Source organism: Epinephelus fuscoguttatus, linkage group LG10 (genome assembly GCF_011397635.1).
Source record: "Epinephelus fuscoguttatus linkage group LG10, E.fuscoguttatus.final_Chr_v1".
In the NCBI taxonomy this organism is placed as follows: Eukaryota; Metazoa; Chordata; class Actinopteri; order Perciformes; family Serranidae; genus Epinephelus; species Epinephelus fuscoguttatus.
Genome location: NC_064761.1, coordinates 13623921 through 13643341, shown reverse-complemented (window position 1 = coordinate 13643341; position 19421 = coordinate 13623921). Strand labels below are relative to the sequence as shown.

The 19421-nt window shown below is 39.7% G+C and overlaps 1 protein-coding gene across 1 annotated transcript; it reads right to left on the bottom strand.

The window, feature by feature from the left end:
- Positions 1–1529: 1529 nt before the first annotated feature.
- pde6d (phosphodiesterase 6D, cGMP-specific, rod, delta) lies at positions 1530–18506 on the bottom strand. Its single transcript, XM_049588787.1, has 5 exons — positions 18238–18506; positions 9323–9411; positions 8309–8434; positions 5990–6095; positions 1530–3360 (listed from the first exon to the last, which is right to left on the bottom strand). The coding sequence occupies exons 1-5, from the start codon at positions 18285–18287 to the stop codon at positions 3279–3281; spliced, it is 453 nt and encodes a 150-aa protein (XP_049444744.1). The 5' UTR covers positions 18288–18506; the 3' UTR covers positions 1530–3278.
- Positions 18507–19421: the final 915 nt, after the last annotated feature.

The following is a 19421-nucleotide window of genomic DNA, read 5'->3' as shown; positions in this document are numbered from 1 at the left end:
TTGTTTTTAAATTCATATTTTGGGTATTATAATGGTTTTACATTCCCTTTTTAATCCTGCACTTTGAATTGACACTTTACCTTTTTACTGTTATTATGTTACTCTGTCTGACCTATTTGTCTGTTTTGTGTGGATGAAGCCAAATCACTTAAACTGACCTTACCTTACCTTCCTCAAAAGATCAGGTTTACTGTATATTTATATGCTATATGAAGGTTTATTGTATTATATATACTCTATATAACGGGTTTACTCTATATAAAGGTTTACAGTATCATATATACTCTATATAACAGGCTTACTGTATATAAAGGTTTAGTGAATATACTGTATATAGATTTACTATATATATAGTTTTACTGCATATTTATACACTATATGAAGGTTTACAGAATTATATACTCCATATAACAGGCTTACTGTATATAAAGATTTACTGTATATAGGTTTGCTATATATACGGTTTTACTGTATGTACTGTGTATACAGTGTATAGGTTTAAGGTATACAAAAGTGTATGTACACACACACACACACACACACACACACACACACACACACACAAATCAGAGACGGTTTTAGTTTGTTTGCCACAAACTGAATGTGATTATGTGATAAAATGGACAATTGTGAATAAAGAGGGGATAGAGGCTATTGGATAATGATAACAGATGACTTTTGATGACAATTAAGTTTTCACTGTGTATATACTATATGTATAAATGTTTATTGTGTAACAGGTTTTGCTGTATATTAACTCTATATGGTTTACTATATACAGTATATACACTACATAAGGGTTTACTGTATGTTTTATTCTATATGTTTTATATATATATATATATGTGTGTGTGTATAAAGGTTTACTGTGTGAATACTGTTGCTTGTATGAAGGTTTACAGTATTTAAGGTTTTACTGTATATATACGTGTTATAAAGGATGACTGTTTATACTGTGACTAGGATGGTTCGTCACAGATGTCAATGACTAAAGAAGGCTGAGTTATTTACACCATGCAACCATGAGACAAGTGGAACTCTAATGCATGGAAAACAACCAACTCAACAAATAACTTGGCTGAACTGAGGAATACAGAAGGCATATGAAACCTAAGGCAATATCACATGCACACAGCTACACTCTGTCTTCTCTCTTGACTGGCCAAAGGAAAAAAAAAACTCCTTAAATAACTCCTGCAATAATCAGTGCAGGCTAAACTGCAGGGGTGCCTTCTTACTAGTATCAGTTAACATCTTCAGTACAAATAAAATATTCAGCTGAACCCGAACAGCACTACAGTGCCAGTGTCTAAATTCCTGCAGATGGCAGCTTAGCTCAACTAATTTCATGCTGCTGCTACGTAAAACAAATGTTATGTGACAGACCAGCAGTTCCCCGTGTTCCCAAAGGTGTTCAGAACAAAGCTATTTAGGTCACAGTGTTCAAGGGTTTTGATCAGTCAAACATGATCTACCTACACGTGCATATGATGTAACCTTGCAACACAATAACGACCAAAGACACAAAATGTTATTACAACATTGGATGACTTTAATCCACAACTCTTGTCATATTAAAACACAAGTCTATTTTACACAGCTCAGTTAGCAGCTAAGAAAAAAAACAAACCCCAAAACAAACAATGACATTCACGCAGTGAATTAGGTGGGAAGCCAGAATGTACAAAGCAGAGCTGCATTAAACAGCTGTTAACATCTGGGTCTAACTGGGATCAAACTGTAAACAAGTGAACTACTGAGAGTAAATGATGCAGGTCTTGGTCTACACCTGACGATGTTTTAGTTCAAAGTTCATTTTAAGTACAAGCATGTAGGTTGGATGTAATAAAACCCCTCCTGTCTGCTGATAATTGTCCCTCAAACAGTGCTTTTCAAATGTGTCATCCTGACAACAGGGTGCAGCTTTTCATCCCAAGAAGCAATCCAGATTAACCAGCGGCTCTCGTGGTGGACTGGAATAAAAACAGGCGCTTGGTCCTTCATCACCGAGGTTCTCAACCAGTGGTGTAGGGACCCCCAGGGGTCCTTAAGGGAGTTCCAGTGGGTCCCCGTAAAAGTGAAGAATAGTTTATTTTCTATCTAAACTACTAAAATCTTTTCAGACAGAGGTCCCTGAAGCACAATATTAAATATCAAATATGCGTCAGTGAATATGTGTACCAATCTAGAAGTCCTTGACACGAGAAAGGTTGAGAACCACTGCTCCATCACACCCCACTAAAAACAACTCTTCTACACTTGGTCCTGCAGTCAGGAAACAGGAAAGGTTTGGTTGGTAGAAGGTGTGTCCCACTTCAGAGGCTGCCTACAGAGGACCAGAGCTACATCACAAGTTCCAATACTTGGCCTCACAGAGACCACCGTTAACAATGCATTCAGGCAGTCCTCGTCAGCTCGTAAAAGTAGACATTTCAGAGTTGTTGTTAGTCCCAATATATCTGTAGTACTTCCATTTCTCTGATAATTTAACAAGTTTCCGACTTTACAAGACAAAAATTGACCAGTGCAAAGGATTTTGGGATACTGAGGTCAACAAACAATGCATCAGATGTTTAAAAGAGGCTGTATTTAATTCGGAATTTAAAATGGGACACCCTCCTTTACACATGATAACATTCTCTGTCAGGAAATGTGGACTTCACATGAGGCAACCTCTGGAGTGGGACACAGCTAGAGGAAATATTATCTAGTGTTTTATGATGAGGATCTCTTGAGCGTAGCTCCGGAGAGACGCTGAGCTTCTTCCCTCGACACTGACGACACATGGACAGCAGTGTTTCCAAACAGAAAGGAGAAGATCACATCAGACAGGTTACACGTCTGATGTTCTGTTCCTGAGTAAATGTAACCTTGGAGTGAGAGAGGGCAGAATTTTAAAAAAGCACAAACTGTGTCATTTCATTGTGGCTCCATGGCTGACTGGAGATCAGTGATAATGTATTTACAGTGGAACAGTCTGGAAGGGGGAAATGCAGAGAGAGATGATCTTGGAACGGAGGAAACAGCAGAGTGCTCTCTCCTCCTCTCCCCTCTCCTCCCAAGGCCTAGAAGAAGTTTTTGGGTCGACATAAAACAAGAGAACAACCAAACACAAAGCTCACTTCACTGACTGTGGGACCACAGCTGGGTTTCATCCAAATGTGCTGATCCCAAGTCAGCAATGAGCTGTTTACTGCTGCGAATTGTAGCTAACCTTGGTAAATTTTAGACCTTGGCAGGACATCAGCATTTTGGAAGGTAGAGTCAGGGGTCAGAGGTCAGACGTAGAAAAGTCGTACCCTGGAGGTACTGACATGGAGGTCATCGTCGTAGAACTTGGTCTCTATGATCACATTACCACTGGAAAACAAAGACACATGGAAACATTAACTGATACACTGAATTCCACATGTACTGTAGATTACATCAGCATGAATACATGAATGTGTACTGTTGTAAAGGCAAGAATCGACAAAAAATTAAAGGAACATTTCAGCTGCTAACAACATGCATCTAATAGGGTAAGGATTTGATGAGTACAGTGCTACCATAACTGTCAGGAATAAAATCTACAGGACTTAAGGGTCAGTTAATATTTTTCAACCTAGATCCTATCTCCCAATTGTGTGTATCTAAGTGACAAGTGGGAACAAAACTCTTTGGAATGTGTCCAGTATTGAGTGAGACTGCTGCCACTAGCAGCAGTGAAAAAAGCTGCAGTTATCCACTCCAGGCATGTTTGCACTGTCAATTTATGTCCACTAAAAGTGCTTGTTCTTGCCACTGGCGTGTTTAGTTTATGAGAGGATCTCTGAAGAGATAGAGCTTTTCTGTTAAAAAATAAGATCCTTATTGTTTAACCAGAAACAGAAACAGACTCCATTTAAAATCATTTTAGTGTGTATAGAGCCAGCATATTTTCACATCTGGCCAAGTATATTAAGGGTTTATTTCAACAAAACCAGAGTTGGTAACTGTTTGAACAGGACTTTTTTGTGAGTTTTATTTTGTTTGAATGACTTTGAATGACGTGTGTTTCACAATGGTAAAATTCCTGTTTATTTAAAGGGATACTTCACCGATTTTCAACCAGCTTTGTATCATAACAATGTGGGTAGTATGTGTAAATGAACTATCATTAATCATCTAATCAGTGCGGAGATATCACTGCTTGCCCCATGGCGAAACCACGTCATCTGGCAGAGTTTTGCTGGCTCTCAGGCTGTTGCTTTAACTACAGGCTGTACTGTCGCCATAAATGCCACCACCATGGACACAAAGAGTATAGAAGCAGGTCAAGAGACAGACCTGCCCCTCTCTCTGTCAAAGTTGCACCAAAATCCACTCAAACAGTAAAACTATGCAGTACAGATCAAATATATATCAAGATTATGCTACTGTACTGCCTATTTCTCCCCAACACTGTTTTTAGAAACATATTTTAGTGCTGTGTTTAGCTGTAACAGCAAGCGTTTGTGAACAGGAAGTGGGCATCTCCTGCATAGTAAAAACAGAGGCCATATAACGGAGAACTAACGGTAAAACTAGGCAGCGCTGATCAAATACAAACCAAGATTCTGTTGCTGAGTTGCCTATTTCTCACCTCCAATGTTTTCAGAAACATGTTTTAGCTTATTGTTTAACTGTAATATAAGACTGTTTCTTACCAGCTGGCCGCCATTGTTTTAAACGGGCATGTTCGCATAATGTCACCCACCAGCAGGAGCATTAATTGGTCTGGTGTAGTGCATTCTGGTAGTGGTAAGTTTTCTTCCTCTTTAGCAAAGGTGTCCTTTTTTCTGTTTTCTCTGGTTCTGTAGCACCAATTTCAAAAGTATTTGTGTCTTTCCACTCCATTGGCATCCATTGACATTGACATAGTTTTATTAAAAGGCCATCTTTTCAGCAGTGAAATACTTCTTTAAATGGAGTCTGGTGGGTTTGGGGATGGCAATTCCAGGGTTGTTTTTGGTTAAACAAAAAGGATCTAACTCTTTAACCAAAAGGTATTTCTCTGTATTTCTTTCTTTTGGTGGATGTCAATTGATGGTACAAACATGCCCGAATGATTACACTGCAGCCTGTTTCGTGGCAGCCATCTTGCTCAATACTGGACCAATTTCAAAAGCTGTTGTTCCTATTTGTTGCTTAGACACAAGAACATGGGCAAAAGGGTCCAGGTTTAAAAATAGAGAGCTTACTCTTAAATCCCGTAGTTTTCATTCCTGCCAGTTATGATAAAACTATTCTCATCAAGTCAATAAAGAGATCTGAGAACACAGTGATATCACTTAAACTAAATCTGACAGACGAAACTCAAGCAGGCAAATGATCGGACAGGTTGTTTGTCCAGATGATCTAAACTACTTTCAGTTTATGGAATGCTGCACATTATACACAAAGAAACACCATAGCTAGAACAGAAACTCAAAGCTGAAGCAGGAAGGGCGTCAGTATACTGTGACGTGCGGCTGATAATTTCACTGTTCACCTTTGTTTTCTCTTCTCTAAACTGTGGGTTTGTGCATCTGACCTGTCAGCACGCACTGTGGTGATGTCACTGTGTTTCCAGATCTCAGCTATTAACTTGGTGTATACAATGTTATCATAACTGACAGAAAAGATTGATAAAACTACTAAACTAAGACCAACATTGTGATAAAAAACAATCCCTGCTTACTTGTAAATGTGCACAAGTTTGACTATCTTCCAAATATTGACACAATAAATTATCACAATATCAGGTCAATGTAAATCAGGATAAATTGTGGCAAACTGGTACAAAAAGTTTACACTAAACAGCTTATTTATTATTTATGTACACATTTTTACCCTTGTATGCTTTCTGTATCACTGTTTGTTGGTTAGATGTAGCTCAGAGTCTCACAACTGTATAGAGTTATACAGAAGAAGTCTACTGCATGTGTCAGCAGATATAAAACATAAAAAAGAGAGATGATGAATAAAGATGATCCGAGTGGAGACTCACGTTAAAACATTAGCTGGCATCATCTGGGACTCTGGAGCTGCTTCTATCAGCGACTGCCATGTGTTGGTGGAGTTGGGGATAACAAAACCAAACTCAAAGAACCATTCTGAACGGAGACACAGACAGAGAGAGTTCAGTGCTGCCTCCTTCACAACATATATATCATTATCAGGAATCCTGTTTAAATTGTATGTTAAAGTACCGTAACAGTCTACAGACATTTTCAGACCTGGAAACCTGCAACATAAACATGTTGTGTTGGTGTGTGATCCCCTGGGGCTCTCTGTAACCTCACCTCTGTACAGCAGGGCCCCAGAGACGGCAGTCCACACACATACACACACACACACACACACACACACACACACAGTAACAGGGAAGTGACAACAGCTAACTGAGCTGTCTGTGAAAGGATCAGAGATGATGCTTAAACACATTCACAGTGAGGTGGGGCAGAAGGTTGAAGACCTGAGGGTCTTATAAAATAACTGCTGTATCTTATGATACATTTTAGGGGAACAGGCACATTTTGGTTGCTTTTATTAAACCATTAGTATTTTCACAGTCTTAACCTACGGACTCTAATATGCGCAAGCTGGGTATCGGTTCTGTATCTGTATACCTTAAAGATAGCGAACAAAATAATCCAGTACCAAGTAGTATCAAAACTTCTCCAGTCAAACGATACCTGCATTTGATCCTTTCTGTCCCCAGATCCATAAAAAATAAGACTATTTGTGTGGTTTTGCTCAACAGTGTACGTTTCATTTCATCATTGGCAGGGACACATATGAAACAAGGGGTTTGGGGATCCTCTGCCAGAAAAATTTAAGCATCAAATGCTTAATTCCCTGCATTCTGGTAAATTTGTATTCACCAATTTGAGCCTTTTCTGCATTCATTTACGTCAATATTTTATTTTGTAAAAACTAAAAGTCTGCTTTCATGTTTTTTTAGGTGGGGGACAAATGTACATGTTCTAAATATTTAAAGGAAAGTGTCCCCTGCCTCCCCCCCTGAAATCTGCACCTATAGTTTTGCTTGGAGCCAATCAACTTACTTTTTTTTCTCACTTAATGCGACTTGTGATTGGCCCACTACTGCAGCAGCTACAACCCATATAGTCTGTTTTGCCGTGATGTCGAGCTCAGCATATTTGAAGGAGTTGGCAGTTCAGTGTGCTTAGATGGCACTAAAACGTTTGAAAGTTTAGTTATACTATACGTCTGTGGCATCTGGTGGGATTTTACGCAACCAAATGCTTCCACTCATGTGATGGGTATTAAATGAAGCAGACAAAAAAAGTATCAAATGAAGTACTCTCTTGGTATTGGTATCTCTTTAAGGGTACTGGTGTTGATACTAGTTTGCCATTTTTTTAAACACAGCCCTCTATATGCTGCTGAATTTAGTGGTGAAGACGTAAAAATGCATGACATATCTCAGAAGACATCGCCTCGTAGAACTTCCTGCTTAATGTGGATGTAGGAGCGTCAGTCCATGAATTAACCCTTGATCTAACAATATTTCAGACGTGCAGATTTGGACTAAACATCAATCTGTGCATGTTGAAGTCCTCATGTCTTTAGATTTAGAGAAGGCCTTCAGTAGATTCCAATGGAACGATGATTTTTCACCATTCTTTGGGGATGCATTAATTTCCAGGGATCACTTTTTATATACGTCTAAATATTCAATTGAAAGCACAGACTTCAAACTAAGAGTGCACACATTCTTTTCAATGACTGTCTGGCTACGTAACAATGCAAAAATTAGTTTCTTTACACTGTAGATTATGACTGTGGCAGGAAGTGGACCAAGGCTCATCAGATGCTCATCGTTAGAATATTCTTTAGAGGATCACTAGGGCGAAAGAGGGAACACCTGGACAGGTCGTCAATCACTCACAGGGCTGACACATAGGGCCTTTCCCAAACCGAGCCCTCTTCACTCACACTCCATCTAAGTTTGTAACTGTTTATGTCTTAAAGGGTAGTTGCATGGAACTTTTGTACGGCGCGTCCTCCATGACAAACACAATAGAGCATTGTACATGGTCAGTAAGTCGGCATCCCACTTCCACTCCCCACTAGTTGGTTTGGGATGGCATTTAATATCCTTGATCCTCTGCGTGAATACAGAATCGGAGTGGAAGTGGGTAAGGAGAGGGTGTAGGGGATTGTTTGGGAAAGGCTCAAAGGGATCAGTGGAATAGTGTAAAACTGTTGGGATCCATAGTGCCACGAGTGGTCAAAGCTCACAGGGTACCTTTAATTGAATAACGTTCTAGTTCCTGTGCCTTTAAGCAGTTCAGATTACCTTCTAGACACTGTCCTTTGAAGAAAACTTTCTGCTCCAGCCTGAACTTCTCCAGTTTCTCTGAGGAGGAAAAGTTCAGTTCTCTGGACACTGCTTTACACTTCAAGATCTTCTTCGGGACGCGAGCTGGGGAGACAATGAGAAACTAGAATTAACTGAGAGAAGAGCTATCGATTCAAGACCTGCAACTTGTTCGGCTGCAAAATGTGCATAATAGCAAGTGTATAAGAAGCCGGTGACTGTATCATTGCTAGCCCTACTTAAACCCTGAACAAATGCTTCAAGTCCATAAAAAAGAGCATTACTTGCTTCATTAAAAATACATCAACAATTCATGTAATCTTGTTTTTGAACACTACTTGTACATCAGATAATTTTGTTAATCTATGAGCATGATTACTTCCATCAACAATTTCACTGATGATAAAGTGCTGATGTACATTAAGAGTCTAATGTTCATAGTTACAGTCAGTCAGGATTGCACCCAGTTATGGTACCCAGATATGGAGCCCAGTATTAGATGGTACATTACACATCTTTGTAATGAAGTCTAAAGGTCAACGCTAGAGGAAGCAGCCGGACTAATCCAGTTTAACCCGAATATCTAATCCGAAGCATGTGCATGCCCTAAAAGAGTCAACTGCATTGTACAACCATGTACATGCCCTCAGTGTATCCTCTGTGAACTCTTTTATCCTTTTGCGTATTTGCATTTGAGTACATACACACTGTGAAAACTGTGTTAAAACCATAGTTATTATTCTCATTACATTTTGGGGTTATATAAATTACTTGAGTTAACCATACTAATTTCAGCTGTACAGTACACTGTGATGCGTTGGATACAATATCCATTTTGGTTGCTTTCATTAGGTGCACGCTGTCTTGTCATGTTGACCAAAAATTATTCGTAGACTGTTCGAGAATGCTGCCAACCAAGCCAACTGACTGACATAAAAAGCCCCAAAAAACATGTTGTGCCACGATACATATTTGTATGTGTGTGTATTGTACCTTCATGTTCTACTCCTGGTACGGAGAGGTCCTCGGTTCCCTGCCACAGCACTTTGCCCGTCTCTGCATCTCGAAGATTCATCCAGTTTCTGGCAGGAAAGGGTTAAGTGACAACAACCAAACAAAAGGACAGACTAAATGAAGTGACCTCAAGTATCCGTGAAATATTTTAAATGTCTTCAACGCAATTGAAACTGTCTTTCAACCTCTATTACCACTTGTGTTATCAACCTACAGTATCATTTTAATTTAGTAGAAACAAATGTAATATTTCCAATCAGGAAAGCAGCTTTTATTACTTCTATAGAATGGTTCTATTCAGATATTGACCCTTAAAAAAGGGATACGTAGGGCTGTTTGGGGGAAGCATGGACTAAGCATAGACTGGATAAACACATAGCTGCCTGGTACAGAGGACTGTAGGTGAGTTTTAATAATCAGATCACATTGATTCAGATGGAAGAAGTAAGCAGAGTAAGCAGACGGGTGTTCAGGTTAACAGGGAAATTATAGACAATAGGTTCATTCACAATGAGCTGCCTATGGTAACAGTGGCGCAACTATACAAGTGAGCCTATACTATTTGCAGACATTTGCAGGACAGTCAACTACAATACATTGATATCTGCTAGGCAAAACATATAAACAGCCCCTAATTTTTCCACAACAGGAATTCTATATTTCTTACTGCACTATGAAAAGTTATCAGTGTCTGTTTTGAAGCTAACTAAGATAGATCAGTAACACAACTGACACCATTTACATGTCAAACAAAGTCAATCATTGACACATCAACATGACAGCATACTGTCATGTTGCCGTGTGAGGAGGCTCATCAGTTCACTGATACTCATCAGCTGATGGTTATTGGCAAATTTTAGCAAATAAGGTCAGTTAGCTTGTAGGTTCATGAGTAAAACAAGTGTATGGTTTCCCTTCAGCTATCAAAAGTCACCGTCTACCCCCACCAATCCTGACATAACAGCTCAAGTAAACAGGTAATTTATGGAGCTCATTTTGAGCACTACAGGCCTGGGTTGAAACATACATTCAGTCACTGATGACAGTTGAACTTCCTATCTGGCCATCTGCACAGACCACCGGCAAACAGCTCATCATCTGCTGACATGTATCTAATACGGATGCCTTTTACTGGACCTCTGACTGAGTAACTATTCGGTTATTAACCACAAAATCACAGATGCACTGTAAACACTAAAAAAAACCCCACAAAAAACAGCCGTCAAACATGGTGGCAGCAGGACCTCAAATGGGAAGTTCATGCTCCAAAACGCTCTAATGTGGTTGCATTAAATCAACTGTCTCTCTCTCTCTGCACTGAGCCTCGACACAACCAGCCATTAAGTTAATTGGGGACCATGCCATCCAATGATTGGTGATTGATCATGCTATATTTAAACGCAAGGTAGGCCTGTTTCTGTGACCTAAGTCTACTGGCACAATAGCGTATTTACTGCTGCTGAAAGATGTTGCAGATCTTGCCCTGAGGAGGGAATGCATCTACTAGGACCATGTAGATCTATCTACATGGATCAATCTGTGTTTACCAATGCTATTTTGGATCAAGTGACATGATCTTACAAAGACAAGGGGATTCATCATTATAAGAACACAGGGACAAACAGTTCTGCTGTTTAAGAACATGTCATGAACCTGACATAGACTTTAATACAGGTCTTTCTCAAGAACAAATTTAAGAAAAAGTTATAAAGATATTGGGAAATTAGGCCCAGTGGCCCCAAACTTCCAGCAAATATCATATTATTCTTTAGAAACCTCTATTCAGCCAAAGATGAATGGAAGGAAATATGTCTGGATTCTCAGTAACCTAGGGACAACAGTGTGTGACTGGGAGAGAGGAAGCTGAAGAAGCCTTTGTTTCAATGATGCTGGCTGTTAGCTGTCCCATCAGTCTGTCAGCTGGTCAGCTGTTCCTGACCCCCACATTCACTATAAACACAATACAGCCGTCAATCACAGAGCCACTGCATGTTACAGCGTCTCCACAATCATTTCAGCAGCAGTCAGAAGGGGGATAAATGCATCTGCATCCATCAGAAATCTGCCTCAAAGTGATTAATGTACTTTACACCAAGCAGGGATGCAGCTGCTGTATTAAAGAGTCGAGTAAAGGACTTTATCCTCTGTGTGGCCAAATCAGGAGGTGAACCGATATTGATCAGTACTGATGGCAAATCCTCACGATTGCGGTGACAAACTCAGTCGATAAAAAAGCTTTTAAATCAATGACCTTCAGCCATCAGCGAAGGCATCATCCATCAGCCCAACGCTATTAAAGGACCATCTTCACCACCAGCACTGATTTTCCACTCAGCATCCTGTCACACACGAACACTACTTAGTGTCACACACACTTGACTCCACACCATCTGTGAAGCCCTCCATCCCAACTACTTCACAACACACAGCTTTTAAAGCTGCCATGTTAGCATACTGTTACACCAGTGAGGAGAACATAGATGCAGATTACTAAAACACACAGTGTCCTGAAAGGACTCTTTGTTGCATTCAGGGACTCTTCTTAAACTTATATTACTAAGTTGTTGAAAGCCATACATCCTGTTGGTCTGGATGTTGTAGTGGACATTTTAAAAAGATTCAGGGGAGGACACAGGATATGTTGAAAGAAAGGTTTGTGTCACTATGCATCGATTTAGGAAGGTAGGGTGGGGTGCAGGGACATGTCCCCAGCAATATTTAGAAAATAGTGGGACTTTTAGTAATTAAAATTGCAGTAAAGACATTTACACTATAAACTGATGCAAATTGGTGCATGAAAAATCACCAGAGTGCAGAAAATGAAGCATCTGATGCTCAAACTTTTCTAGCGGTGACCCCCCAAACTCCCCGTTTCATGTGTCCCTCTCCAATACTGAAAGGAAGCCTATGTCTGCAATGCCACTGCAATGCTGAACAGCATCTTCACCAATAATAATAATAAGAAGAATAATAATAAGAAGAAGAATTAGGCTCCAGATTTTTTTTTATTTCATTTTGATGCATCTGTCTTACTTTTTACAAGATTTAGTTTTTCTTCCATCTGCAGTATTGACAGAAAAAAAAAATCTAGTCTTACTTCAATACATCTCTAAAATGTCTTGCTTTCATTTTATCTGAAACAATAAAGACCTTTTATGTCTTTAATGAAATGCATTTATTAAAATGTTTTCAGAAAGCCTTCACAGAGTGGGGCAGGTATAAAAGTCCCAAAAATCTGAAACAGCCCGGAGCCATGGATCATAATGGTGATATTAAACATCATTTATGTTATATTTTCCTCAATAATAAAAGGCTAAACTAGGATTCAATAAACAAAATCTTGATTCCCAAAACCCCTAAAATACTCAACTCCAGTCAAATTTCTTGCAGTTCAGCTAATGTTACGACAATCTCAAATCACTGTCTCCATTAGCTTCACGTGTATGTTATCAAATACCAAATTCTGCTTGTAGTAGTATTCATGAAGCTGCAAACTCTGAAATAATGTATTAGTTAGTAATTAGCGAAGTGCTGAATGACATCTCCAATCCATGTCTATTAGTGTTGTACTTCACTGGCCAGATCCCAGTGACAGCAGAGCTCCACCACCTCCACCATCCCCCACCTCTTCCTCTGGCTTTCTAGTAAAGTGTGCTGACTTGAATGGTCTCTCTAATCCTCTCAAGTCTAACTAAATCCAACCTCCCACATCAAACTCATCATCCTCCACACCTTCCAGAAGAATCCAGGCCACACAGCAATGTCACTCTCACCCTCCCACCAGGTCAGGTCGCACCACTCTCATTTTTTAATACATCACTGTCAACAAAAGACAGCACATGCATCATTTTAGCAGGTTGTCAATAATGGCTGTGACGCCATTGAAAGAAGGAAAGGACATCACCAGCTTATGCTAATAACTGTCCTTTTCCTTCAATCCCTCTTAAATCACTTCCTCACAAACTAAAGAAACTCTCGTACAGCGATTGATTTTACCTCAAACAACATCATTCGAGAACGTACCTTAGCCTCCCGCAGGGCTGGCTGCAAGTTGTGTGTGTATGTAAATCACGAGGGTGCCAGCACAAATCTGTCAGCACATGCACACACAGACACACACAGACACACATACACACGTTAATGAGCCCCCAGTGAAAAGCTGCTGTCACTGTTTAGTCTGCATTTATTTTTAAAGACATGTTAATGGTTCAAGTATAGGCAGCTTCCTAACCCCAACCTCTGCAACAACAGCCCCAACACACTCCTACTGAACAGATATAGGCTTGCACTTCAGTCAATTCATAATTGAACAACTCAGCAACACTCAGTCTATGAACATAAGTATAACTACAGCAACTTTGGAATATAATCGTCTAATTATTTCAAGGCTTTTTACTTTTGGTTTTCAAACATCAACCATTTCAATACTGTAGAAAAGGGTGTTTTATGCCGCTATACAAATAACAATAAAGCATACCTACTATAGAGCAAACTGAGCCCAGCGCTGCCACACTACACAGACACACACAGTATCCACCTGTCCAAAGGCATCACCTTTAGAGGTATGTGATGGGTCATTATTATTTTATCTCCTGTTAGGGTGCAACAACAAAAAACTAACCAGTAAATCAGAGTGTGGAGTTCAGAGCCAGATAAGGGACCTGTTTCACCAGGAAGTTTTACAGGGCATCATCATCACAACTGTGCACATCATTACTGTGCACTCTGCTTATCTGGAAACTGGGAAAGAGGTCATACTGAAGTTACATGTTGTTTGCTAAAGACTGGAGTCATATGCTCTGCTGACACAACATGTTTTTGAGTCGTATGTATTTATCGAGAATTCAGATGCTGCTCAGCTGACAGGCAGTCTACGTTTCTTAGACAATCAGATCTTGCTCTTGAGAGAACTATATAAAAAATGCATTTCTGCCTCCCCTCATCAGAGACCTGCTTTCTCCCCTTCTGACCTGTGTTTGGCTGTAATTTCTGTCTCTCTTATTGTGCAAATGTTAGACAGAAACTTAGTGAACCTGCCTCTTGGAGCAGGCAGCGGGTGAAGTCTGTATACAACACAATATATACAGTATAAAACACAAACATAAAACTACCAATATCTTAGTCTGACCCAATGGGAATGGCAAAGTCAGACTGGTATCCTATGGTTCAACTCTTGCATTCTGATTCATCCTTTTTTTTTTAAAAAAAAAAAAGCGACGTGCTAATAGGGGAAAACTTTGCTTCAAACTATGTTAAGGTTCATCAGCAGCCCTTTGATTGGTATAAGTAAATCTGGAGCACAGAATACAAGTCTGTTCACTGTTGCAATAAATGAAAAATATTTGTGAGAGGAAAAGAACAGTGTGCAGATGTGTGATATTTCTTGTTTTGAAAACTTTTGGATGTGCATATCTTTTTATAACAATCTCAAAATGACAATAAATTCTGTCCATCTTTTGGTTTGAATATGTGAGACGACTAATAACCGACTACGACAGGTGCGACTGCTTGTGTGGGCATCTTAGTTTATGCTCTGCTGTTGAGAAATGCTAACCAACAAAGTCAGAGATTTTCACAGCTAAATGGTCTGCTACCTTTGCTGTTTTTTGTATTCCTATTCATGCTCTTCATAAGGATTTTGGTATGGCAGCAATGTTGCCTTTACAGTCTAGAAAAGAACGAAAATGATATGCTGTTTGGTCTCTGCGTTGGCTTTGACAGAGCACTACGGACAGAAGGTAGTAAATCCCTGCTCCACTAAATCATGGATTTAGGCATTACCACACTGCAAGAGGCCTGATCTTCCTTGGAAACATGCACAAAGTCACACCTCCTTCCTCTCTAGAGACTGGGATAGGTGTTATATAATAAGGGGGACACCTTACCTATACATTGAAATAACTAAACTAAGTTAAGTTGTATAGCTGGAGAGCATTAGGTCTGTGCTGCAGTAAAGCATAGCATGCTGCAGTGCTCTGCTGCTTATTCTAGAAGGTATTACTGGAGCTAATTCGGTCCTACATCGTCACATGAAGACACAGTCCGGTCAGTAATATGGAGAGCATCGATTTGCCATGTTGACTCCACACACACACACACACACACACACACACACACACACACTAACCTCCTAAAGACAAAGCTACAGTTTGCTTTTGTTGAAAAAAAAAAAAAAAAAAAAACCACTTAGAAAGTTTTAACCTGGGATTTACTGTGGTACACAAATTAATGGGCCTCCATACAATCATTCCTAACACAACAAACTAACTTTTAACAGACTATAGTTACTTCAAAGAATGTTGTGGATGAGCCGCGCTCTTTCAAATGCTTTTTGCCTTGGCATTATATTTTCCAGCAAAGGTTCTAGTTTATGCAGTGGACTGAAACCTTGACTGATGTAAAATACAATGTTATGGAGTGATGAAGGTCAGCCTACATTCTGTATCATTGTCCTGCTTTTCTGTTCAGCTCATGTGGATCAGCTTAAATACTCCAAAACGGATGCGGACATGCTTCTGTTTATACTACATTAGGTGTCTGCACACGCTAACATGATCATGTTTGTCACCACATATGGTTTGCATATTCATAAACTTTGGACTTGGACAGATGATCAAAACATATGTCACGCAGACCCTTTGTGGATCCATGATGTGAAAAGTATAATTTTGGCTGAAATGTGTTCAAGGTGTGGAACCTAGGTTCTCAAGGCCATTGATTCACTGACAGGTAGGATTCTGCTGCTAACTCTGACAGTATACACTAAACACCACTGAGAGAATTTGTTGCTCCAAACTTAATTTAGGAAATCTTGGCAGTAAATTCTGCTGTTATGTTTTGGGTTGCATGCACCTCATTTTTTTGCAGAGAGAGAGGAAAGGCCCAGTCACTCCCTCACACCTCACAAAAAATATACTGATGACTAAGTAAGAAATAAGTTGCCCAAAAAGTGGCATCGGCCTACATCTTTTATTTATTCATTCAAATTTTAGCTGAGTAGCTGCTATTGAGCTGGCAGCTTGTGTTTGGAAACTCATGACTAACACTGTGAGAATACATGTTTGTTCATATCATCTGATCTGACAAATGAACAACCTTTGAAAAGTAAATCTATAATTTTATAACAACACAACACATTTCTGTGTGTGCTTCTGAATGAAACAAAGAAACACTCACTTATCTTGAACAGAGAATAAAATTGTTGGACAAAGTTTAAGTGCATACACAATTTAGGTATACTGCAGATCAGGGTTGTCAAACATACAGCCCGGGGGCCAGAACTGGCCTGCAAAAGGGTACAATCCAGCCCACTGGATAACATTGCACACCTAATAGGGATGCACTTGTGAAGGGTAAGTTTCAGGAGCAAGTTAAACACTGAGTGGCTTTGTTCATGTAAAATGCTTCTTCAGGGGCTTTTCCACCCCGACCAGAATACAGTTATTTTCGTTCAGTTTAGTTTGGTGTGGTGATGTTGTATAGAAAAATGCTCATGTAATGACAGCAAGTAGACACCACAGGCTGTTTGTCATCTGTTATGTAAATGGATTAGCGCTTTTAAAAATGTACTTCTTCAAACAAAAAAAAGGAAAAATTTGGAGGTGTTTATTATTTATAGGACATTATGCAATGGTTTTACTGGTCCTGCCCACCTGCAATCAAATCGGATTGTATGCAGCCTGTGAGCTGAGTGAGCTAAAATGAGTTTGACACCCCTGCTGGAGATGATCTTAGCATACACAAGGAATTGTGAGTCAAACACAACCAGACAAAAGACAAGGTACTACAACCATGTCTTGTACTACAATAATAAAAACAGTAAAGGGGAAGAATATCAGCAATAAACAGCATAGTAAATACAAGTGCCAGAGCGCCCTGGACACAAACAATAGCCTGTAAATACAACACCTCAGGCTTGATTCCAGCCAGGACCTTTGTTATAGGTCATACCCCACTTTGTTTCTTCCCATGTTTTCTCTTTGCATCTCCTCAATATAGTCTACAAAAAAGGCACATGCTTAAATGTATTAAAAAGTGCCTATTGCCCTTGTTTTCAAAGTCTTGAAACAAGTGACTCTGCTCAAACTGGCTCCAGTCTGATGCTCCATCAGCACACATCAGTAAGACAACTGTGACACATTCAAGGTCTTACAACACTGTTGTGAAATTGTAGTAAGTAATATTAAGTACAAGTGGCTTTTGGGGAAAGGGATAATACATTCAAAATAAAGTGGTATGACTATAAACAGTGCAGCTTCATGCTTGAAATGGACTGAGTGGTACTGAAGTTCAGCATCACTTCCATACATGTCAGGGACCCACCTGGGTTTGACAACTTCCCATAGTCCTGTCTAATGTTAGCTATCATGCCGCAAACAATCTATATATTTGACGCCAGCAACATTTCAGCTAAGAGCTTAAGTTACTAGTGAGTTAGTCAGTGAAAGTTTGACAAAGCTCTATCAGTATCCATCCCCTGCGCCAGGCTGAACACCGTCTCCATCGCATGTCACCTCTGCTTCAGTGTTCAGGGCATTTAACGGTACAGCGCACTGAGCAGTTAGCCGGGCTATTAGCCACAGCTCAAGGCCACTCACTTTAGCTGGCGGGCCGTCATTCAGACGTGAACTAGCTGCTTCTTAACTACAACATTTACATTTTGTCACATCATATTAAAACAAATATCGGCTGTGTAGCTGGCGTTATGAAACGAGAGGTGACAGTCACAGGTTAGCCCCAGCAGCTAGCAGCTTACTCTACCACCAGTCACGAGATGTTACTAACGTTACCATTTTGTTAGCGTTAGATAACGCTTTATATTTGTAATTAACAGGAAAGACATTACGCATACTGCTACGTGTCTAACCTTCGCAGAGCAGCAGCAGAAAGGATACAGTTTGAAGCCCTTCAAAATTTCCTTGGCCCTGTCTTCGTCTGAAGACATTTCTGAAATCGTCTGTTTTCGTTCCTTACTGAAAATCCAGGATCCCCTGAAACCACAGAGCTGCTGCTGGTGTTAGCTTCAGTTAGCTAACCACTGTGCCGGCTAATGTTCGCCTGAAAACAGCATAAACTATGTGTGCTTAACTCTGTATTGTTGGACTGCAGGTTAAATCTGATCCGATAATGCAATCAGCTAAATATACCCAGCTAACTGACAGAAAGCTAGCCTGGCCAGTGATAGGCGCAGGGTAGCTCCTAACAGCCAATCACAGTCCGGGAATGGGAGGTGTGGGCGGGACTACACGGGATAGAGACGCGTCACCAGGGGCAACGCCGCGCACACTGTGAAGACTGATTGGGGCCACACGGCGACACGATCCGTGCGTGTACCGTACCACTTTTACATCTCATTTAATATGTTCACATGAATACTACACTAGACTTAAAATATTACACTTCAGGGAAAAAACTTAAGTGATTTAAAACTGATAATTTCAATAAAAGAAAATATGGGATGAAAGTTAATATGACGTATAAAACCACAAAGATTACTGGTGAAATATCATTGTATTGTTACTACTATTACAAGCAATGATAATAATAATAATAATAATAATAATAATAATGTACTAACAGTTGCAGTCATGTATCTTTATTGTTTTAAAAATAAATATTCCTGTATGAACACATGGGTGGTTCCTACAGGATGAACAACTTTAAAATCAATTCCATATATTTTTTTGACCACAAACATTTGAGGTTCAATGCCTTTATGTTTTAGTTTTACAACACAGTGAATGCAGGGGCGGAGCCAGATGCCGTAAACATTTGGGGCAGACACGTGAGCTCTTTTCAAACCATTTCTCATAACAGAATGCCTAAAAATCTGCACAACAATTGAGAAAAACATGATAGTCACCAAGGGAAAAACATCCTGTGGAGCCTACATCCTAGTCTGTTTCCAGTTGTTCTCCAACTGTCTCCATCATTCTGAAACCATAACACAACAAATGTTGAGGATGACTAATGCTCACTCCTGCCACCTATGAAAATACAACGTTTTTCTGATGTTACTAATTTTAAGTTACATAACAGGTAGAGTAAGGATTTGGCAGAAACAGCATTTCTAATCTTG